Consider the following 24,519-nt stretch of genomic DNA (forward strand, 5'->3'; position numbering starts at 1 on the left):
AGAACAGCCTTATAATATATATCTGTCAAGTGTGTGTGTGTGTGTGTGTCTGTCTGTGTGCTGCAAAGTTCGACTGTGTACACACTGAGAACTACATTTATTAATCACTGAGTAAACGTTAGATTTATTTATAGTCCTATCGAAAAGTTTATTTTCCTTTATAGAAAATTTGTTTGTTAAAGTTTTAATAAAGGAAAAACAGTAAAAGGGAAACTCTTTTGTGTACATTTTCGTAATACATTTCCCTAATTGACGCACAATGTTTTCTTTGATTAAGGATTTTTATCCTTGTTAAACGTGTTTTTTTCTTGTTTTTTTAAATTGTTTTTAAGGCATCTGAGTGTACGAAAATTGAGTAAAATTAAATAAGTGACTCTGCATCGTTATTTGTTTTCCTCTGTATCTAGAACAGTTATATATAATACTGAGTAAACACAGCATTATCCTTTCTTCCGCACCTAGAATAGTCATACAATGATGGATAAACACAGCATCATCCTTTCTTTCTTCCCCACCTAGAACAGTTATACAATGATGGGTAAACACAGCATCATCCTTTCTTCCGCACCTAGAACAGCCATACAATGATGGGTAAACACAGCATCATCCTTTCTTTCTTCCCCACGTNTATGATGCGTTGTTACGATGACGTTGATTTTATTTTCATATCACAAATTATATCAAAATTTAAATATTCGGGAAAATTTACACATTACTTTTTATCTTAAAAATATATATTAGTCTTAGAGATGATAATAAAACTTATGTAAAACTTTAATTTATTATTTTAAGCTTAATATAATTTAAGAAAATTTTCAAAATGTTTTAAATATTTATTTAATATAAATATTAATTAAATCATTTTAAATATTAAAATATAAATATTATAAATTATTTTGCAGTAATTTTTAAAATAATTTTCAAGAATGACATATTAATTAATTGATGTCTTAGAGAGTATGTAATGTCATACGTAATAAAAAATGATATTTTGAATCTATTTAAATGATGAATATGTCTTTTTATTATTTATTATTATTATTAGATATATATTTACTAATAAGACATTTAAATCATTTATTCAATATTATTAACTAAAATGTGGCAGACGACTTTTAGATCGTAAACTCGTGACGTCACGGATAATAAAAGAGAGTGTTTAATACATTTAATGGATTTAATCTTTAAACGTATTTTAATACCAAAAGATAATTTATTTATAAATTAGTAAAAATTTGTAATAATAATAATAAAAGTTTTATAAAATGATCTATTATGTAAATTATTTTCTTTTTAATATATATTTGATTATAAAATTATCGTAATATTTACGTTATTTATGTAATTTAGTTATTAACGTAAGATTTAAAAAGTAATTTAAACTTTATTCAGCATGCATAAATAATTTTTTTGTTTTTTTTGATTGAACAGGAATGATGTCACTGGTTTATAGTAAAAGCAGAGGGCGCTGAATTTCAGTCAACGAACGTCGTCTGCCTGGAAGAAAGCGAGTTTAAGAGATGGCGAAACCAATTTATCCGTTTTTTAGGATTTTCAGGACGAAAAATATTTATATTAGAGAATTTTTAGCCGAATTCCTCGGAACGTTCGTCCTAATTGTAAGTATAATTAATTTTTTTTACAATTTATTTCAATTTTTACGTGAATTTATATTTAAAAAAAAAAAAAAACATGTAAATTTCATTCGAACCTAACCACATGTTGAAATTGAACAATTTATTCAAATTTAAAAATTTGAAACTAACAACGTGATTGGTTGAATTTTTACGCTTGTGTTTTAATAGATTAAAATTGAATTGATGAATTAAAAATATATTATTTTCTTATCTGTTCCGCGTTATTATTTCTTATCTATAAGAAACCAAAGGAAACTACGTCCTGCATGCTGCTCGTTACAGGCAATTAAAATATAAGTCTTTAAAAGTATTTTAAAGGATAATTAAAAGACAAAAACTAATTTACCAGTGTATATTGGAATATCTTCCTTATTTCTGAGGAAACTCTGCTGGATTTTAGGGTGATTGATACCTGCAGGGTAAGTGCTTGTATGGAGGTAACGCCTTCGGATGGGATTTTCATCTCAGAACTAACTTCTGCACTTAAAAACTCCAGTTGATGACTCTTCCGTGCTGATAAAAACATATTAAATTTAAGAAAATTCAACTTTTAACGCGAAATTATTAATATACAAGTTAATTTCCTCACTTTTTCTATCGAAAAGTGAGGAAATTAACTTAAAATCGGCTTGGTAAAACGTCTAGATTGAGGCAATACAGCGAATTTTCTTTAATCTTCGCCTTAAAACACGCGAAAATTAATTTAATTATTAAAAAAAAATCTTTCAGGTAAACAACGGAGTGTCTTCTGGTGTATTTCTCCTGTTTATTTTCTAATCAATAATTTTGTCTGTGAAGATCTTCAAGTGACCTCTAAGTGACTAGGATTAGCTTGAGGGCCTAATTTCTTGCATCTTCTTCCTTTTTTATAATTTATTAATTTTAATATAAGGAAATTTTTATTAATAAAAATCGATATACAATTGTAACCTTGAAATTATTGATGTGTTTAGCTGATTACACAATTCCTGTTCTATTTATGACCTATTATTGTTTTGTATGAGGGTGAAGGAAGTCTATTGCTTACTATAATAGTAGTTCTTTATGTGAAATCTGTGCTGCCATCTGTTTAATTATAACTAAACTAATTCTGTATGTTTTCTCACTCAGCTGACAATACTTCCTAATTTAATCAGTTTTAATGTGTAGAAATTGAATGTTGTGCACTAATTGATATGTTTAGATGAAATTTTACTTGGTATATGTATGAAATTATTGAGGATAATTATAATTATTGTTTGTTTTTTTCGGTTGACCTTGATTTCTTTCCTCAATATTGTTTTCTATTTGATTTCATTGAACGTGTGTATCATAAGTGTAGATTAATATATAGATATGCTATTGTCTTAACTTTTATCTGTAAAATGGAATGTAAATGTGTGTATTTTTTTATCTACAATTTTGATATCAGTTCTTATTACAAATCGTGTTATAAAAAAGAAAAAAAAAAAAAAAATACTAGAAGTTTTGTTGAATCAGTAAATCAAACTATGAGTCATGCAGAAAAATTACTTCGGTAAGTAACATGACATTTATCGATTTAGCTTAATTGTATTGTTATTCTTGCTGTTGTCGAGTTCATTATTACTGCCTGTAGTACATGCAAAAAACAAATCCATTATGCATGCACTATCAATCTAGTTTATTCCGTTCGCGGCCGCTCTGTCGGAAAACTGTGATAAAAATTTATTTAAATCTTAACGTTCCGATTTATTATCACAAAATCTTTACGGAATGCTAACGGGTAAAATCAATATTTACTTTCGGTATCAAACTTGCTACAAGTTGATGTAATTATAGTTGAGCCAAATCCTTTTTTGTGTTGTAAAGACATTTGTTGAGTTTGCCAGATGTAAAACTGATTGAAACTGCAGTTCTCGGGGAAAAACTTGTTAGAAAACTAGTATTTTTGGCTCTATGCCCGCTTCTGTTGACTTCCGACGATGGCAGTGTAGCTCAGTCGAGAGGCCTTTCTTCCGCACCTAGAACAGTCATACAATGATGGATAAACACAGCATCATCCTTTCTTTCTTCCCCACCTAGAACAGTCATACAATGATGGATAAACACAGCATTATCCTTTCTTCCGCACCTAGAATAGTCATACAATGATGGATAAACACAGCATCATCCTTTCTTTCTTCCCCACCTAGAACAGTTATANGCAGTGTAGCTCAGTCGAGAGGTTGGAGTTTTCTTCTGTTCTCACTCAGAAAAACAGAAATCCAATTAAAACTGCTCTTAGACAACAAATCTTTTAACTAAGATTTCATATTTGATTGTCATTAAGAATGTTTTATAAGAAATTTCTTATTCTAATATTGTAAAAAATAATCACTATACTTTAATATTTAATAAATTTATGTGCCTAGTGTTTGAATTTATTATTTGGTTAACATGCTCCAAATTATTCACAAATTATTAAATATTCATTTACATACTGAATGAAATATTGATTATTCCATTGTATATTTATGTGATGAGTAATTGGATTTTTCTATTGTACTATGTGAGTAATGAGAAAAACCTATCAAAATTGACATTTAAAATCAATTAGAACGTTTAAGTAAAAAGTATTTTGCGCGGTACAAAGCTAGGTCGAGCATAGTTTAGCGTCCGCAGATTACGTTGCATAGTGCCGCAACAGCACAGACTTATGCTATTATTAATGAAATAATTTCTAAATGTAAATTATTTAATGTTGCAAAATAATGTAATTATATAGTTATGTAAATGATTTATATTTATAATTATATATGAATGTATCATAAAAATAATTAGTGTCTATAGAACAAGTAATGTAATGAAGCTGTAATAAATTCTTCTAGCAAAGTCTAACCACATGTTGAAATTGAACAATTTATTCAAATTTAAAAATTTGAAACTAACAACGTGATTGGTTGAATTTTTACGCTTGTGTTTTAATAGATTAAAATTGAATGTGGTATAAAAGTATATATTTGTAAGCATACAAATTGACCAAGAAAAAGAATTTTGTTGGAAGCACAAATATTCCTTAACAATTTTTTAAAGTATTTTTGGACCAAACTGTCCGTTATTAGAGGGGGCCGTGCCGATAGACGAGGCAGAGAGGAAACTGCCTCGGGTGCCAAATTGCAAAGTGTACTAAACTAGCATCATAATTTTTATAGGAATATAAGTACATTGGCACCGTTCTTAAGTTTGCCTCGAGCACCAAATTTATTTTGAATGGTCCTGATCATCGAGGGGAAACGCATAGCCACAAAACCAATTTTTGTGTCTCTAGAACTGCTCCTTTAAAACAGTTCTGTTTTATGAAAAATTACCTCCACCTTTCTCAGTGATTTTATTAGATTATCTATAAAACTCACTGTAGTTAGTTGCATAATGTGAGAGAGATATTGATTTTTAATATTGAATATAAACAATTGAATTGCAGGTATTTTTTAAGTCTAGTGAGAAAAATTTTAAATATCTTTATGCGATTCATATGTATGGTGATTCATCGTTTATTCTTAGACAATTCACATCAAATAATGCTTAATTTATTGTAAAAATGCCTGTTTTTTTTTCTTTTATTACATGAAATTGTTAGACTAATGAGAAATTTAAATAAATTAGAGATATTGCAATGATACTATTGTCCATACATCCATCTGTCCTTTGTTAATCTTGAACAAAGATGAAAATCTAGCATTGTGATGTCACAATAAGATTTTTCTGTGATTAAAAATATTACAGGATTATTAATGAATTAGATGTTATATAATAAACTTTTTCTTAATTTTCTATTAATAATTTAATAATTATAATTAGAAATGATATCGGAATTATTCAGTCAATGAAAATTCTAACTTAATTTTTTGTCTTATTGAATGTTCATCACCTTATTCTACCATTTCAAATTATGGTGTAGCCTCCTGTGGTTAAATAATTGTATGTCATTTGTGCCCATGTTTGCCTATTGTTTGCTTCTCTTCACTATGTTGGGCCTGCTTGTTTCCTTATGTCATAGTCCCATCTTAAGTATAGACGTCCTTTGGGTCTCTTAATTCCCCATGGATACCACATTGTGATTCTCGTGGACCATCTGTTGTCAGTCCTCCTCACCAGATGTCCTGCCCATTGCCATTTGAGAGATTTAATTCTGTTGATCACATCAGTTACTTGGGTTCTTTGCCTAATCTACTCTATTCTTTTGTGATCTCTCTTGGTTATTCCTAGCATGCATCACTCCATTGACATTTGGGCAACTTGGAGTTTTGCTGTTATTTCTTTCTTTAGTGTCTAAGTTTCACTTCTGTAAGTCATGACTGGTAGTACACATTGATCGAATGCTCTTTTCTTCAGGTGGGTTGGTATTTTAGACCTGAAGATTTCAGAATTTCGTCCAAATGTAGACCATGTCAGTTTGATCCTCCTGTTGTTTTCTGGAAGTAGTGAGCCAGATTTAGATATTACTTGTCCCAGGTACATATATTCAACTACCGTTTCTAGTGTGATGCCGTTTATTGTTGTCTTCATTGTCTACCAGTTCATTGTACATGACTTTTTTGTTTTTGCCAAATTCATTTTAAGGCCAATTTCATTGATTTGTCTAAATCACTGATTACTGCTTGTAGTTCTGCAGGATCTTTAGCTATCAGGATGATATCATCAGTAAATCTTAGATGGTTGAGATGTTCTCTATCTATAGATATACCTTTGTTCTTCCAGTCTATTTTATGGAATTCATTTTCTAGGGTTGCCATGAAGAGCTTGTGTGATATTGAGTTGAATGCCTTTGGTTGTGGGAAATTCTAGAGTGTTGTCATAAATTTTTACTTTAGCTTTTACTTCTCTGTATATGTTGGCTAGAGTTTCTATGTATGGTTTGTCAATGCCTTGGTTGGTTAAAGCCTCTATTAATGCTGTGGGAAATATGAAGTCAAGCCTTTTCAAAGTCAATGAAGTCCATTGCCAGTGGTATTCGGTATTCATTGGTATGGCTTAATAATTTTCTGTTTGTATACGATCTATTGTACTGAAACCACTTCTAAAGCCAGCCTGTTCCCGTGGTTGTGCAGCATCTAATGTGTCTTTTAATCTGTTGTTGATAATTTTCATAAATGTTTTGTAAAATAATGGGGCGTAAACTTATGGGTCTATAATTTTTAATGTCCTCTTTGCTGCCTTTCTTATGGATGAGTATTATATTTGTGCTGTTCCAATGATCTGGTATGTGTCTTGACCTTAGGCATTCTGTGTATATATTTGCAAGATTTTCCATATCTTTTTGCCAGCATATTTCAACATTTCAGCTGTTGTTCTGTCATTACCAGCTGTCTTACCATTTTTCATAGTTTTGAGCGCTGATTCTATTTCTTCCATTAGAACTTCTGGGATGTTTTCTCCATTGTTAAGTGCTTTTTCTCCAAGCGTCTCTGGGACTTCGTATAATTCACTGTAAAACTTGGTTACTTCTTGAATTATTTCATTTGTTTGTGGTTCTGGTGTTTTTGTTTACCAGTGTAATTATTTGTTTCTTCCCCACAATTAGTGCTCTTTTTATCCTTTTATAACTTTCTATTTTCAATTGCATTCTCAATCAGTTGTTCATTGTATTTCCTAATATCTTCTGTAATCTGTTTCCTTATTGTCTTACATAATTCTTTGTATTCTATTCTCTGTGTATTAGTATTTGATTTGTTAAACAGTAATAATTGTTATTACTTGAGTAAAAACAGTTCTTCAGAAATTGTTGAATAAATAAAAAGTCATATAAATTAGTAGTATATTTACACATGTACACATGCGAGTTAAATTATTCATTATTTGTACAGACACTGTTTGTTTATACAGAATATGTAAGATAAATATATGGTCGTTATTCATTATTTGAACAGGTTAAACATATATTTATCTTGCATATTCTTACTCATTTGTAAATAAATTTATTTTCGAGCATTGATTCCTTCTGATTTAAGATTGCAATTTAGGGACTCGAATTAAAGGCCCCACAAAATTAAAATTATTTACAAATATGTGACTATTGTTGAATAAACAGAGCATAGTATTGATAGATTTCTTACTGAAAATGTCTCTTTCTCTGGTAGGTCATGGCACCTCTGATATGAATAAGGAAAGGTCAACTATCCAAATTGTTTGAAAATGTAACAAACCTTTTAACTTAAATTTTTTTTTGTGGATATGTTAGTTCTGAATCCCACGACATGCTATGGGATAGCAGACAAGTGGTTACTCGAGACGAGGCCCATCGGTTTTGCTACTTGCCAAGCATATGGAAGACTGGTCGTAGGTTTGTGCTCGACGGACAGTCTGGCAATGTTGGATTTTGTGGGATGTTTTGCATGTAACACCTAAATAGGTGTTTAACACCTATTTAGGTGTTACGTGCAATTACAAACTTTACAAACAATGTTTTAGTATATAAAACCTATAAATAGAACTAGTGAAACATTCACTTGTAAAGGTTTTTACACATGCATAACACCTATATATTATTTTTTACATATATATAAGTACTTAACCTTGTTATATTTAAAATTTTATTATATATTATAATTATGAAATTATTTTATCTTCTAGTTATTTGGTGATGCTGCTTTTGCTCAGGATGTCTTAGCAGGAGGCGGAGTAAAAGATGTCTTCGCTATTGTTTTCGGCTGGGGAGTGGGAGTTATGTTGGGAGTGGCAATTGCAGGAGGAGTTACAGGTAAATTTTGCAGATTATTAATTAGTTAAAGGAAAAATAAATGTACATTATTATTTCACATTGTGTAATTTTAAAGTAGTATATAATTATATTTAATTACTTTGAAGGTTTTATATACTGTATAAATCATTTTTTTAACACACATTTTATACCACAAGATAAACATTTTAAAATACCTTAAGTGTGTGCCCAAAACGTGTAGAAGTACCCATATCAACTGAATAAAGATGGGAAAAAAGCCAAATGTTTAATTAATAACACAATCTTGTGTTCAACACTCAATATCTTAAGTGTTTTAAAGGAGCAAGAAAATATTCAGTTTTTCGTAATCTATCCTGTTTCGTTAAAGCATTTGTTCATACATATTTTGTAAGGGAAATGGTGGTGCATTACAACTTTGTGGGGGCCCGGGTGAATTTGAATTTAGGGGCTCCACGTACAATGTTGACTTCAGACATTTTTCATCTGAGGAAATATTTTCTTACAAAAGACTGGTTTGAGGGGGGTCCCTGCTGGTGTGGGTCCCAGACAATTGCTCTTTTTCCCCCATAGGGTAATGTCACTAAAGGGAAATTGAGTGAAATTCTTACTACAAACATTGTTTTCCTATGAAATTCCAATAGTAAAGCATAACTTTGTTTTTAAAATCTTCATAAATGTTCCTTATATATAGTTTTCATATCAAAACATAGCCTTCATTAAGGAACTCATTTTTTGTTTATAGAACTTGTTAGTGACCCCAGATAATGAAAGTTGAAGAGAGAGTGAACTGCATGCTTTGGCTTGCAGAATTAGTTGGTAATGTCATGTCATTGTACTTTCTTCAGCTATTAGACTAATTCTATCAATACAAGCTGAATCATGCAGTTTGTTTTTACTTTCTCATTATCACTACTTGAGATCAATAATTGAGCTGATTTTATTTTATTTACAGATTCAATGTTAAATTGAATCAAAATTTTTTTATGTAATAAAGTTAAAGCTATGCAATAAACAACAATGGACAGTTTAACATTTAATTATTGAAGTATAAATCATAGACCCTTGTGCCCTTAACTACCGCGACAGTCTCCTTCCATTTCTCCTTTCTCCATGACAGTCTCTGTCCAATCAAGATAAATTACAAACTAAATTAATTAAAACTCCTATAATATTTTATAGTATTAATTCAATTAATTTGGAATTGAATTAATATTAGCCTGTGGGAAATCTGACAATTTTATTTCATTTACTTTGTCAAAAAACAAAAGAAAATCTTCAAGTATTGAGTTTTTTGTTTATATCTATTAAATATATTACTGATAACACTTTTTTTACATAAAATGTTGTATATATTTTAATAATAATAATGAAAAAAACTCTGTTAACAACATTAAAATAGCTTTTTAATGAGGAAGCAAAACACAACGCGTCAAAATATGCGAGTACTTTCGGTGGAATACAATATTGTCGTCAATATTTTGCCAAAAATACTCGCACGTTTTCATGCGCTGTGTGTTTTGTTTACTCGTTAAAAGCTGTTTTAATCTCGTCGGTAGAGTTTTTCTTGTTGTTATTAACATTACTGATGTCTAATGCCACACTCATGTTGTTATACTTTATTAGCTTTTCATTTAAATAAATCATGTAACCCAAATTATTTTTTTGAGAATAATTTATGATTTTCTTCTTTCTAAAGATGATAAATTATGTGTAAGTAGTTTGAAATTCTCAAATGCTCAGTATTTTTTAAATAAATTAGTTTATGTAATCATTTTAATGTTTGTTCAGTGGCACATTATATTTGCTGTTAACATGAGTTATTTGGTAGGAATATAAAGTTCAAGCTGGAAAAACTTTGTAAATGTTCTTTGTTACAATATTTATTTTAAAATGATTAGTCATTTTTTTGAATCACAAATCTTGGTATCATGCTTACGGTTAACATCATAAAATTTAATTGCATTAAATTAACTGATTTTTAATTCCGTTACTGTGCAGTTATTTAAAGCACTAACATATTTTGAAATTTCTATTGATTTTTTTCAAAGCAAATTTATCCAATGATACTATTTTTAGCTATTTGTTTACATAATTTACTACGGAATTATCATTTAAAAGTATTCCTGTAAGAAATGCTTTGCACAAAGAGTCATAGCTTGAAAATTCCGTTCATTCTTAGTATGCATAATTTTTTAAATCTATACCATTTTTAAAATACAGGCTAGTCTGAATAACTTTTAAAGTTTTTACACGATTTTATCAATGAAGAACTAATTTTATTTTCTTTACAGATCCATTAACTGACGCCAAATGGTTTACTCCCTTCTAACGGCTATTACGGACTTATTCCAAAAGTCAAAAATTCAATTTATTTCTTGGTCACTAATGGAATTTGTAAATAAAATTAACGACTTCGAAAGTTGCACTCTCAAATGTTGTTTATTGCATAGTTTTATAACTGTATAGTAAACTTAAATATTAAAGTATAAAACAACATAGCACATAGATAATCAAGAATTTTATTCTTTAAAGTTTTTCAAAATATTGATATATTTTCATTAAAAGTTGATTTTGTACTTCTCTGCATACTTGGGTAATTATTAAATTCAAGAATGCAAAATATTCCCAACTATTTGCTCGATTATTAATCTAGAATCGCAATTAATTAAAAAATTTATAGACGCTTCCTGACACCCTACAAATTTCTAAGTTATTTGAATAAACATTCAGATGTTTGTGAATTTATCATGAAATTTATTAGCTTACAAATCCATTGGAAATTTGATTGACAAACCAAATCATATTTTTATTTATTCTATTCTGTAACCTAAGAAGCATGTTAAACATTTTCTTGAGTTTATTGCAAAATATTAAATGTACTTTAGAAACAGTTCTTATTAAAATTTAAAATTAATATTTAATTTTTTTTTTATTAGGAGGCCATCTAAATCCTGCCGTGAGTTTTGCTTTGGCAACTGTGAAGAAACTTTCCTGGAAGAAAGTTCCTATTTATATTTTAGCCCAACATCTTGGAGGCTTTGTGGCTTCTGCTGTCTTGTTTGCGACATATTATGGTATATCTTTTATAGTTTATTAACTTATTTTTTAATCTCAAATAATTAAAATGAAATTTTTATCACAAAATCTTAGTTTTTATCATAGTAACTGGTAGAAATTAAGTCGAACATGTTAATATATCTATTTGATCAGTCAATGTGTACATTACTTATCTGCGGTTGTTAAGAATTTTGCCGGACACACCGGTTATTTTCAGATTACAAGTTAAGCAACATGAAGATTCCCTGACATAAACCAGTTAAATATGACACAATTGCCAGGCGAGGTTTCGTTACTCTGTCTGAACAGCCAGATTCAGGCCGATTCGAAGTCTGGATTAATGAAAATAAGCTAGTCGGTGGTAAGGAAGAGCATCTGGCCATAAAATGAAACCAAAAATGGGGTGCATGTATGTGTATAGTTTCATTTTATGACCAGATGCTCTTCTTTATCACCAATTTTTGTTAATCCAGACTTTGAACCGGTCAGTCTGGTGGCTCAAGATAGAGTAACAAAGCTTCACCTGGCAATTTTGTGCTTATAAACTTGTCTGTTCGTGTATTATCTTTATATCAGTATTAATATCAGAGCACAGCTTTGATTTCTAATCAAAGTTAAAATATAACAAAAGTTGAAGAAGTAATATAATTGGCTTTCTGGAAGAATTTCATATTAGTTTTTCTCAGAGGATACATAACATCACTAAATTTTGTCTTATATTTTACAAAAATAGAGGGCGTTGCTCATTTGGATGGTGGAACAAGACAGGTTATTGGTCAAAATGCAACTGCACTCATATGGGCAACTTATCCCAAACCATTTGTATCTATTGGAACTTGTTTTCTCAATGAGGTAGCTATTACTAAACTTAATCATAATTTCCAAATGACGATTCAGATATATCCTAATGTATTTTCTAATATTTATCTAAACTAATTGACTCTTAGGTCGTCGGCACAGGCCTTCTGACAATGACAGCAGTTGCTATTATCGACAAAAAGAACTTAAACTTTGATGCAACAGGTATTGCAGTACTGTTGGGATTTATGATTACTGCAGTAGCGATGTGCTTTGGTTTCAATAATATGGCACCGTTGAATCCGGCAAGAGATTTTCCGACAAGATTATTTACGGCCATAGCCGGTTACGGAGCAGAACCATTCACGTGAGTATCGCGTTAGATTTGAATTAAGTACCCGTATTGCTTTCTAACATCACAACTTTTTGTTTTAGACATCGGAATTATTGGTGGGTCGGAATCGTAGGGCCGCACGTAGGTGGCGTCATCGGCGTCTTTATATACTATCTGTGTGTCGAATTACATTGGCCAGACGATAAACCGGAAGACCACTTTGATGAAGAACTCAAAACTAGAAAAGGTGAGTTGCAGATTTAAATGAATGTAACGTTAAAAACTTTTTGCAAATAAATTCAAAATGAAAAAGAACCTGCTATTTATAGAAATATTTTGAAATTACAAATTTGTTTCATATCTATGTTGTAATTAACTAAATTATTTCAGATTTATGGATGCAAACTGATAATTTGTTTAAATCCGTTATCGCGTAATTGCATAAATCAAATTTTTACAAGTAGTTGTAACGTAGTTCATCTTAAAAATATCTTGCATACAATTGATATGCTATTCAGATGATATAGATCGGGCCTGGCCAGCTTGCAGTAGGGTGTAATTAACTTTAATGACTTAAGAACACACGATCTTCACATCTGTTATTCTATAAAAGCTAATAATCCACCCTAATAAAGTTATGCTGCTAAATGTAGTTATATATATATTTATTGTATGGTAATTAACATTTTAAATTATTACATTAAAAAATTATACATTAAAATATAAATTAAACCTTGTCATTTATTTTATACCATAACAAAAAAAAAATTCTTTTTATCTCACAAATTGAGCAAGCAAAATAAGAGCTAAATTTATTTTGAACTTAACTGAAATTGCTTAGAGTGTAATATAATAATTAATAAAATAACAAATCTAACAATGACTGTCAACACAGCACTCCCTTGTATCTGCCTTACATTATCTTATGAAATGGTACTAGTCCGCAGCAAATACTTAAGATGTGTGAAAAATTGAATATTATTATTAAAATTACCCTGTGTTTTAACAGACCAGGTTTTCTGTGATTGACCAAAATGATGATCCGGTCGATCACAATCGACTTGTTGGACACCCCCGATACAGTTTATTATTAAAACTTTAATGAAACTTATTTGAATAGTTCTTTGTAACTAATCATACTGAACAAGTCCCGAAATAAAAATTCAAATTTTTTGTTTTTATGCCCAGTTGTCTTGATTCTTCCTTGTTATACTAATGTTCCCGCTGTCGTGCTAATAGAAATTATACTTTCAGAACCTAAACTTCACTTCATTCTATTTTTTACAAGACTTTTTTCTTATAAAAGCTTGCTTTCTTTTTTGAAATTATGTTTTGATGACGTTGATTATAGAAAAAAGACGTAATTACTCGATATTTATTAGGATATGATGATAATTTTCAGTTGGAGCATACTTTTTGATTATAAATCTGTAAGAAGGAATATACAGACATTGAAACTACACACAAGTTTAATATCTTTTTATTAAAATTTTTAATTATTACAATACAAAATGAGAGATAATTTGAGGTTTATAATTACAATTAACGTAAATAACACATCGGACGATTGCTTAAATTTTAGCTGTGAATGTAGATGAATATGGTAATACTTGACTTTATAAAAACTGAGAAAACCATATTTAATTAAGGAGCTGAGCAATTACTCAACAATTGATGGTAATTAGTAAATAATTAGTACATGAAGCTTAATGTGAATGTATACATGAGTAAAATAGCAGGTAAAATTTTCATTTTGATCAGTTTTGATCCTACAATAATTTAATAATTGCAAGTTTAAGTAGTTTTTTTTAACAGCTAAAACTTGTTACTTGAAACATTCGTCAATCCATATTTTTTTATGAAGATGACCTAATATAATTGTTTGATCATTAAAATTTGTGTTTTGCAGTTGAAAATTATACATTATTCATTTAAAGAAATCATCTAAATTATAAAGGTTTCAAAAGTGTTTATTCTTTCAGCAATATCTGACTTTAGTATGCTTGTAGTCAACACTATAATATACACAGAAAATTCTGACTGGAAATTAATGTTAAACTATTATTGCACCAAAATTTTTTAAATTTTTTATTAAAGTATAAAAATATCTGTGTAAATTTTTGCATTGAAATGTTAATTTTGAATGTGTCTAGGCATTCAAAACCTAGTATTAAGTGATTATCAACTCCTTTATTTTTTTAGATAGATTTTTTTTTACTTTGCTATGCTTGCAATAAAGCAATCTGATTTTATTATTAGAGAGGTAGCTGCCAACATTTTCATCGCAAAAAACATGTACATCAGATGTTCAGCGCTGCCTTCCTGTAAGCCTAGAAGTTTGACAATGGCATTTGGAACGTCGAGCGTGATTCCACTGATGTTCCAAATGCCGTTGTCAAACTCCTAGGCTTACAGGAAGGCGGTTCTGAACGTCCGATGTACACGTTTTCGCAATGAAAACGTCGGCCGCAACCTCTCTAATGTTTCACAAGTAAAATGTAGCATTATTCTATATGATTTATACATATAGAATAATGAAATTTTAAGAATATTTAGTATTGAAGTTACACACAATACACGTGTGTTTTCGTTAATCTATTTACAAATAGTGGATTAAGTACAAATTTTCAGTAAATATCCTATAAGTATGCTGTCATAAAAGGTTAAATTTTAAGAGAGAATAATTTAAATAAATTCTTTTCTTCAGATTATTATTATTATTATTATTTTTTTGTAAAACGGATATGGATGTAAAAGTAATTTTTTCAGAATGAATGATGTGCAACAATTTTCATATTAAGTTTATAGAGCATTTTTTGAAAGTAAATAATTTAGAAATCTTATTTTTTATTTTTAGTATTATTGAAGTTATTCAAAACACCATTTTATATAGATAGATTATTGTACTGTACATAAAATTGTTTGCTCTTTCGAAAACTTCTCATTGCAAAGTAATACATAAGCATAGCACTTCATCATGTCTTTAAGAATATAAGTTTTTACCTTACATTTTTGTGTCGTTTGAATGTTTGACTGGCATTCAAAGCATTTAAAAATTGGAGCGAAAATAAACTAATTGGAGGATTTATTATAAAAGTTAGAAAGGAAATTTTATTTCTTTAATGTTTGAATGATATTCATTAGAAAGTATGTACAAATATTTAAAAAAATTATAGTAAGATCTTAAATTTACACTAAAAATCTATACACTTGCGTAATATTCATGAAAAATTCTCTCTGAACATTGAGTAAAAACAGCTTAATTCCCTTAACTTCTCAGAAATTGTTTTACATTTAAAATATATGTAAATGACATTAAATAATTTATTTTAAAAAATCTGAATATTCTATTAGAAGAACATTAAAATTGTACAGGTTGACCCTACTGATTTTCCAGTACTTTAGGTTCTAAAGCCTGCCCAGATTATCAATCATCAGACCAAGGTCATGTCGGATGTACAGTACATCTGACTACTAATTATGCAGCTTTCGTGTTTCTAAACATTAGAAATTTAACACCAAAATGTTTTGATTTTAATTTACTAAAGTCTGTAATAATTTCCTTTCTAACAGTAAAAGGTAGTCTTTACTGTCTTATAATTTAGATAAACTGCAAAACATTCCCAAATCTAGTTTTAAATATAATTTAATTTAGAGTTTTTACTACTAAAAATTAATTTTAATTAATATTAACTTTACAGATATTAAACATACCGACAACTTGGTTGAAAAGTTATCCGTTGTTTAAATTAACAATGTTTCGTATAATAATCGGTTTTTATCATTGGAAATACTTGAAATGTGTTAATAACTCGGCAGGATTGAGAGATTATTTCTTAATCTTAATAAAAATTTGATACAAAATAAACTAAAATAATTGTCAAATTGAATAGCCAATTAATTAATGAATTGTTTAAAATTGATTGATTGTCATCTCATCCGATTCGATTTATTATAAAATTATATTTTCTGTTAAATTCAATACTTATTAGAGCTGTTCAGTTTTTTATTTAAGTAGTTATTTAATATATTAAGTGGCCCAAAAATATATATTTTATAATGATTTGTTGCATCGCGATAACTGCAGTCTCTAAGATTCTATGGTTCAGTCACTTCCGTTTAAGCAACTGATTATGAATGACATGTAACTGTTCCTAGTATTTGGTTAACTGAATTTCTGCCACCTTGGTATTTTAAGTGTGAATATAAGCTGCTATTTTATAATGTGAAAATTTAGCATTTATAGATGCAATACACTTATAAAGTGTTCTCTGAATAGAGTAGTTTGTCACACACCAGGTTGATTCAAAAGTTCCCAGGCACAAGATAAAAAGCTTTAATGATATTAAAACACAATAACACTGTCATTCCTTGAAATAGCAATCGTTAGCAATGGTCGTGACTCATCTTTTTGTAAATTAGTGGATTCCTTGGCGAGTTTTGATGCCAAAACTCATGAACCTCATTTTCAATATCATGCACTGTATTGAAGGAACGTCCTCACAGAACATGTGCCAACGATCAGAAGAGGTGAAAATCTGATGGAGAGAGGTCAGGGCTGTATGCTGGGTAAGGCAAAACTTTGATTCCCTTCAGCTCTAACATTTCTTGGACCACTCTGAAATGGTGTGCCAGAGCATTATCTTTCACAAAAATGTTCAGTGTCCGGGAACTTTTGAATCACCCCAATACCTTACATCATAATGAATTATTGATAAAGTATGCAATCTAGCATTCTTTTAACATAGTTATTGCAATACAAATTACACACATTTAGAAATTTCAGGTACCCAAATTTATGCATTAAATACCTAATTGTCTTCAAGTATTATTAACAGAGAATTCTGTATAGTTGTATGGAAACGCTTGAATATCTGTGTTCATGTGACAAGACTGCAATTGTTCTTTAATAAAATTTGATTTCACTTTGCATTAATGTGCAAAAATAACCTTTTCTATAAGATATTTAATAATTGCGTGTATATTGTTTTGATTTTCTGTTAAAACATCATTAATAGGAGGACACATTCTTTGTTTACTATATAAATACATAAGCACAGTCTCAAAACATTGTGTGTATAGTTTCAAGATACATTTTAAATTTCCACAATACAAAAAGTGATATTCTCTTATCTTAAAGACACAGTTTAAATTCTTGCTTAGTTTATAGCAAAAATGTGTGTTGATTTCATCATAGGAGTAATGAACTTTATATACATCAACTGTAAAAAATCTTGTGTAATAAGTACAAATTTACCAGACTATTTCACTTTGAAACTGTAGAAGATGGCCTGTTTCAGCATTTCTCGGATCCAAATATCAATAGCAAGTACGGATCCATTTTTGTCGGGTGATACTCAAAAACTGTCATTGTTCCTTCAACTCGTTTTGGATAACTTTACCCAGGAATTAAATAATTTCATGTGATAAGTTTGGATCGGTGTCGTCACAATAAATGTTTTGGACCAAATATTGATTAGGAAATCTTTGGTAAGTTCATATTGCGATATGCTCATCCCACTTTCAATCTTTCATCTGTTACTATGTGGTCTTTACATCTATTTCGGCAGTAAAATTATTGCACTCTAATCTTCCGGAACGTCATTTAGCAGCTTTTAATTTTGCCAGTAACACCTTTTGATTTAGAAGCACGGTAGAACTTGCCAATAGCATCAGTTTCGCTAAAATTGGTATATTAATTGTAATAATTCGGAATAAATTGTACGACTTAATCAGCTTCTACTGTAGTTAAATCTATGAAAGGTCAATTACTTTTTTAATTTTCAGCAAATTAATTTTCTTCTGTATGTATACTTTTTTTAAATTAATGCATTCTCAAATCTTTGCTTAATCTCAATTTATTATTTATTTTAGAGATTTAACATCAAAAATTCCTTTGAAGTAAACTTTTTTGCACTTTTTTTTTTAGATGAGGAACTGGCTTACATTGTAAACCAAGATCACGTCAACAATCATGCAAAAGGACAAGATGATGGAACGGATGGGGTTAAAGGTAATTATAAGAATAGTTAACTCAAAATGAGTAGTGTGCAATTTAACTTTGCAATTTTGAAGTGTAAGAAATTGCAAATATGCACGTGTATACTATTTTCCAATATATACAAGAAAGGATATGAAGCTTTGAGATCAAGAATATGGCTGAAGATACCAGAATTTTAAGATAAAATTTTAAAAAGATTCTGCATCCACCATAGTTTTTTCAAACTGAATATGCTGGATTTTTAAATCTTGTCATTTCATACACTTATGTTTATTTCCAATTATTCCCATAGTTTCCTAATTCGGAGCAATCTGTAGCTGTAACCAATAAGCAAATTGACATCAGAATTTACATAGACTATGCAGGGGATGCAGAAACAACGGAAACACTGTAAATAACAAATAACAATCTTAAAGTGAAATTTAAATCTGTTATTTTAAACAGTGAAAATGACAAGAATCAGAATCAGTGATTACTAGTTGTGCCATTTAAAGAATGTGGTTTATGAAGGAAGGGTTGCAACTTTGGTAGATTTAAAGGATTGTATTACAGTGTGTATGTGAAGCATCACTGTAAAGCAATTGCTATCAGCTAATTGCCTTAAATTTTCACCTGAATGATGATATACAGATTGGCATATTCCTTATGACGGTAAACAGCCTCTGCAGAAGGTATGTTTGCAAATCTTTTTGAAAAATCCTTTTCCTCATCCTTTGACACCAAAATTTGTATACAGACTATGCAATCTGCTTATTAGTTACAGCTAAAGAATGCTCTGAATAGAGAAACTTTAATTATGGCCATCATGTGTATACAAGCTTTCTGGAATTATTTCCATCTGTTTTAAAGATTAACAATAGATTTTAGCAACAAGAAAATCTAATCATTTATACAACTCTTAATATGAAAATATTTTTTCATATCTTACTTTTAAATCAGACTGTTTTTTTAATATTGATTCATTACTGACAATGGATCATTATACTTTACACACATGGATGCTGCCTATTTGAATTGATATAGACTTTGATATTTCCCATTGGTGATCAAACAGATAAAAACTACCGAATGCTTGTACTCAGTCGTGGGTTTACACCCAATCACTGGGCTGGCCGTATGGAGTTTTGTGGGTTTTCTTCATTTGTATGGGGGCCAGTTTACCATAGAAACATCAATGTATTTGTAATGTATATTTTTTATGTTTTTAAATTACATTTAAACTGTTGAACAAATTGATTTTGAAGTAATTTATTACAGAAAAATTACAAAAATTTACAATCAAGCAATTTTTTATTCTTTTTACTGGATGCTACACATTACATATCACATTATAAACCAACTGAAACACGCTATTTTTTATCATGATTTTTGTAAACTCTATATAATTTTTGTATGCGAATGTAGTTTTGGATTTAATGTCTAACTAACATTCTTACCAAAAATTTAATAAACTGAGAACACAACTGTTTTAAATTTTTACATTATCTACACACATTTCTGCAGTTTTAATTATAAATTTTGAAATATAGCTTGCTTGGAACAAACATTTCTAATTGTCCCATCACGAACAAATTTTGTTTGCACTGTTTGTTTACATTTTAGTAAATGTAATCAGTATTAAAATCAAAAAATGCTATTTCTTTAATACTATGGCCACATAATTCAAGTATTTACATAATAATGGTGATTAGATATAGCATCTAAGAGATGTATACTGTAATTAGTATTGATTTTTTATGATACAAATCTTCCATCACATACAAACTTGGAATATTTTGCGAGAGATGCTTTTAAACATTTTTGTATTTTTTTTTTTAACTTTTTTTGATATAAATATTTAAATTTTCAATCTAATATTTTATAGAATACGTGAAGTATTCGAGAAAATAGCAATAAAAGTGTAAAAGTGAAATAAATTATTGTAATAAACTTGTAAATTGTGTTATTTTAAAATAGATTTTTCGACACATTAACATGTATTTTATATTCATGCACAGTATAAATATGAGTTAGTTCAATAATTTTTGCAATATAATAAAAACAAAAATGTTACAATAGCTTTAAGGAGTCAAATTTACTTCACTTTGAGATAAAATGCTTTTACAAAACTGCAACATCTGTCATGTGTGCCTTTGAACTGAATAAGAATGTTGCAAGAGTGTTCTAAAGCCATTTGAATATTTAAAAGAAATTTGAACAAATATATAAAACGTATGAAACAAATTAAACAATATGTGTAGCAAAAATAAGGAATAAATTGTACAACAGTTTACGTAGATCAATTTTTAAAAAAGGAAAATGGAGGAAAAACATTTGGCCGTCGAAGCTAATTTTCAAACAGCTTTAGAACACTTGCTACATAATTATTCAATTCAAAACAATCTTCCAGATGGCCGAACGACCGAGCAGTTGAGGTGGCAGCTTGGTGTTTCGGGGACCCGGATTGAATCCAGACGGGTCAAAAACCCCGAGAATTTCAGTGAAATCCATGTGTCGCTCGTCACCCAGCCGAATCTAATGGGCTTGCCAAAAAGGCCCTCTTAATGTCACAGGATAGAAGAGGTAAAAATAGAAATATAGAATCTGATGAGACTCAAACATTTTATCCAAAAGTGAAATAAATTTCACTCAAATCTATTATCTTGGACTCTTGCTCTGATTTATTAATAGTGTAAGAATTTAATATGTACTAATATTTTCATAATACAAATCGTCTTAAATCTAGACTTATTGGAGAAGTAAATTTTGAACCAAAATTTGTTCCTCCAATGTTTTTAATATGTTCAGTTTTTTAATATAATTAGTCAATAATACATAGATGCTAATTTTTAAGCATTGAAGTGTCGTCAATAACCCATTTAAACTGTAATTGCATTCGGGATTTCTGATAATTTCTTTACGAAGTTGGCAATCGAGTATTTGTCTAGACTTTAGTACCAAGCTGATTCAACTGATGCATTAAAACTGAATGATGGATGTTATTAAGTGAGCAATATTGTTCATTTTATTTGCATAATTCTATCAGTTTGGCACTGAAGATGAACTGGTTTTTATTTATTCATCTGTAAATAATTGTATCTACTAAAAATTCTTTGTTGTTCTAGTTTATGCAATGTTGTTTATAACAATCTCAAACAAAGGTAAAGCAAGGTTTGCACTGTCATACAAACTACTATGAATGAAAGAAAAAAACAAGTTAAAACCAATTGCTGTTTACATCGTACAAACGTAAATTGAAATTGGCTTTGATTTGTGTGTGATCCTTTCACTCATAATAGTTTGTATGACAGTGTGAACCTTGCTTTAATAGCCAAATTAATCTCCAAGCATTGTAATCCAGAAAATAATAAGTTGAACTATGCTACAACACAGAGCCCCAATACTTAAGTAGTTTTGAGACTTTCGGCAGATCGTGAGTATTCCTGGTCGTCGGGGATGCTCACAAAGTACACAGGATTTATTGTTTTAGCTCTTTTTCAATAAAGTAGCATTTTATAGATGAACAAAGAATTTATGGAAGATACAATTTGAGTCTGTAATATATATGTTAGATACTTTTTACAGTAATATCTGGATAATACGATATTCGAACGTTTTGCTCTGTGTAATTTTCATTTGTCGCACGCAGCTAATATTGAAAGTAAGGACCAGTCGCCTAGGGATTAAACGTGCGCTTCAAACCAAGAAATCGCTGTCGGTATAATTGGTATGATGATAAAGTTCTAATTGTGTTCCTCAAAAGCAATGTAGTGTTATGCTTCCATAAGTCTAAGATTGTGATGCTAGTTGTTAAGCTTACGTGTGCGCTGTTTGTATTCATTTTGCCTACATCATTTTTGTTTTATTGACATATTGTTAAAATTAAATATTTCATAAAATAACTAAAAACTATTTGTAATGTCATGCTATTGAAACACAATAGTGTATCCTAAACCAAAATGGAGACAATGCAAGTAATGAAGGGTGTTCCTTTATGTAAGAAGAACAATTCAAGGTGCAGAAGTTAAGTTTTCTGATGATTTTTTTCCCATATACACACATGCTTCTTTTGCAGTATATTTGGAAATTTCAGTTTAAATTATTTGGGTTTCAATCATGAAGAAATTACTTTAGCACTTATGCTTAAATGTTTTTGTTACACACAATTCTAAATGTTACATGATTATTTAACATGGAACCAATGTAATTTAAGCATCTTAATGTTGCTTATGGGTAAGATTGTATGATACAATAATACTGTGATAGGTTGGTTCTACACATCACTTAATGTAATTCAACTTGTAAAAGTTCTCACAAAGATATTTATATATATAATATATATATATTGTTTTTCTTAGAAGCAAATCCAATTTAAATTTATGCTATTTATACCATTTAAGGAGTAGTTTAAATTATAATATGACAGCTTTTTCTTTATTGAGAAGCATCATAATTGATTCTTGAAGCGCAAATTACACTGCAATGTCCGCTGCAGCCATCTCTATACTTTAAACAGTTGTTTCCTCTCTCTACCCATTCCAGATCTGACTGTAGTGTATTTCTGACCATTGCAATGCCTTGTTTTAACATAAAACAAAGCATTGTAATGGCTAGAGGCCAGTGTTGTTACAATGAAACTGGTTCTTGATTATTCAGATCAAAGAACTTCAACCAAATACAAGTAAATAATGCATCTATAATAGAAAAATGTTGGTTCCATGTTGAATTAAGCACTTACTTTACATCATTTTTTGCACTTCTTTTTATAAGTTGTACGCTGTTTTTATATGGAAACCACCTTCGCCTGGTGCAAGATGAGTTTCCAGCCGCACCGGCCCAGTTTTGTCCGCTTGATGTCTTGTCCATTTTGCTATTATGTTAACTATTGTTTGTTTTAATGTTACATTTTCAAAAGTTATTTTTCACTGATTAATTATAAAATTTTTCTATTTTAGTGGTGAACGAGACTTCTCCGCTGGCAGAAACATGAAGACGAAGCAGTTTAAACGTAGCGTGCTCTTGGCTATCAATGTTTTATGCTTTTTTTTTTATACAAAAGAAAACAAAACAAAAAAGTATATATATATTTAGTAAGTTTTAATGATATAAAAGAATATATTATATATATACATATATATTTAAAAAAAATACATTATACACTAAATACTTTGCTTAAAATTGTTCTTTTAAGTATTTTTAAACAAATATATTGCTTTATATTATACATGTGAACTGTTTTAAAGACTCTACTGGTGCAAAACTTCATGTTTAAAGTTACAAAATGATGCCAAATTTAATGTTTTAGTAGTGTGCGGGATGGCTCCATCCTCTTTACAAGACAAAAACTGCATTTTTCTATCAGGAAAAGAAGGGTTTTTAATTAATGAAGTGTGATTTATAAAATATATTTCAAACTTTTATTAATTAGAGAAATGTGCATACATATACATGTATGCAAATTAGCAACATTAATTGCACTCTTTTTAATCAACATTAAAATAAACTTGCTGTTAAAGATCTGTAATTGGTATATATGTATGTGATATAGTTGGTATTTTTAATTATTTTTGAATAAATTTGTTACGTATAAGCCATTGTCATGTTTCAATACATGTACACAGTTACTAATACAAAACACTAGATGGCGCTAGGTTACATCCGCCATGTTGTCAATCTAGTACTTCGAATGTATGTTACACTTGCAATATTGGGTTTATTTGTAACGAAACAAATCGTACATCCTGCACAATGAAGTCATTTAGGGCACAGCTTGAGTAGGGAAACCCATATTGCGCCCTAATTTAATAGGAAATAAAACTGGGGGGAAAGGTTTATTTATACACTTGATGAAACAATAGGATATAATACTTTTTTCTTGTGCGCTCAACATTCAACCATGCTTGTTTTTAAATCAATGATGATGATAATAATGTTTATCCGCATTAAAATAAATCTGAACCCCTATTTTTAGGGTCTTAGATCAAGTTTTGTATACGGTTTTCTGATTGTAACTGGTTTATGTGAATTATTTCCT

At 29.5% G+C, this 24,519-nt stretch overlaps 2 protein-coding genes across 5 annotated transcripts in view; both read left to right on the top strand.

Moving 5' to 3' along the window:
- Positions 1 to 1,525, top strand: part of LOC111627898 — a 41,677-nt gene extending 40,152 nt beyond the window's left edge. Inside the window, exon 7 of the mRNA XM_023371587.1 lies at positions 1,432 to 1,525. Within this exon, the coding sequence (XP_023227355.1) occupies positions 1,432 to 1,472 (41 nt within the window). The 3' untranslated portion in view covers positions 1,473 to 1,525. The remainder of the gene's footprint in view (positions 1 to 1,431) is intronic.
- LOC111627918 (aquaporin-9-like) lies at positions 1,481 to 24,089 on the top strand. 4 transcript variants are annotated; one of them, XM_023371626.1, is made up of 9 exons: positions 1,518 to 1,619; positions 8,208 to 8,334; positions 11,253 to 11,390; positions 12,107 to 12,225; positions 12,321 to 12,538; positions 12,607 to 12,752; positions 18,435 to 18,518; positions 22,135 to 22,212; positions 23,441 to 24,089. In XM_023371626.1, exons 1-8 carry the CDS (start codon positions 1,521 to 1,523, stop codon positions 22,170 to 22,172), a joined length of 969 nt encoding a protein of 322 aa, XP_023227394.1. In that variant the 5' UTR covers positions 1,518 to 1,520; the 3' UTR covers positions 22,173 to 22,212; positions 23,441 to 24,089. The 4 variants fall into 4 exon arrangements, with proteins under 4 accessions (XP_023227377.1, XP_023227370.1, XP_023227386.1 ...); XM_023371609.1 differs by lacking the exon at positions 18,435 to 18,518 and having other exon boundaries at positions 1,481 to 1,619; positions 23,441 to 24,087; XM_023371602.1 differs by lacking the exon at positions 22,135 to 22,212 and having other exon boundaries at positions 1,481 to 1,619; positions 23,441 to 24,086.
- The last annotated feature ends 430 nt before the right edge of the window (positions 24,090 to 24,519 follow it).

This window comes from Centruroides sculpturatus, unplaced genomic scaffold (assembly GCF_000671375.1).
Source record: "Centruroides sculpturatus isolate CEXI.00-Female unplaced genomic scaffold, Cexi_2.0 scaffold1, whole genome shotgun sequence".
Classification (NCBI taxonomy): Eukaryota; Metazoa; Arthropoda; class Arachnida; order Scorpiones; family Buthidae; genus Centruroides; species Centruroides sculpturatus.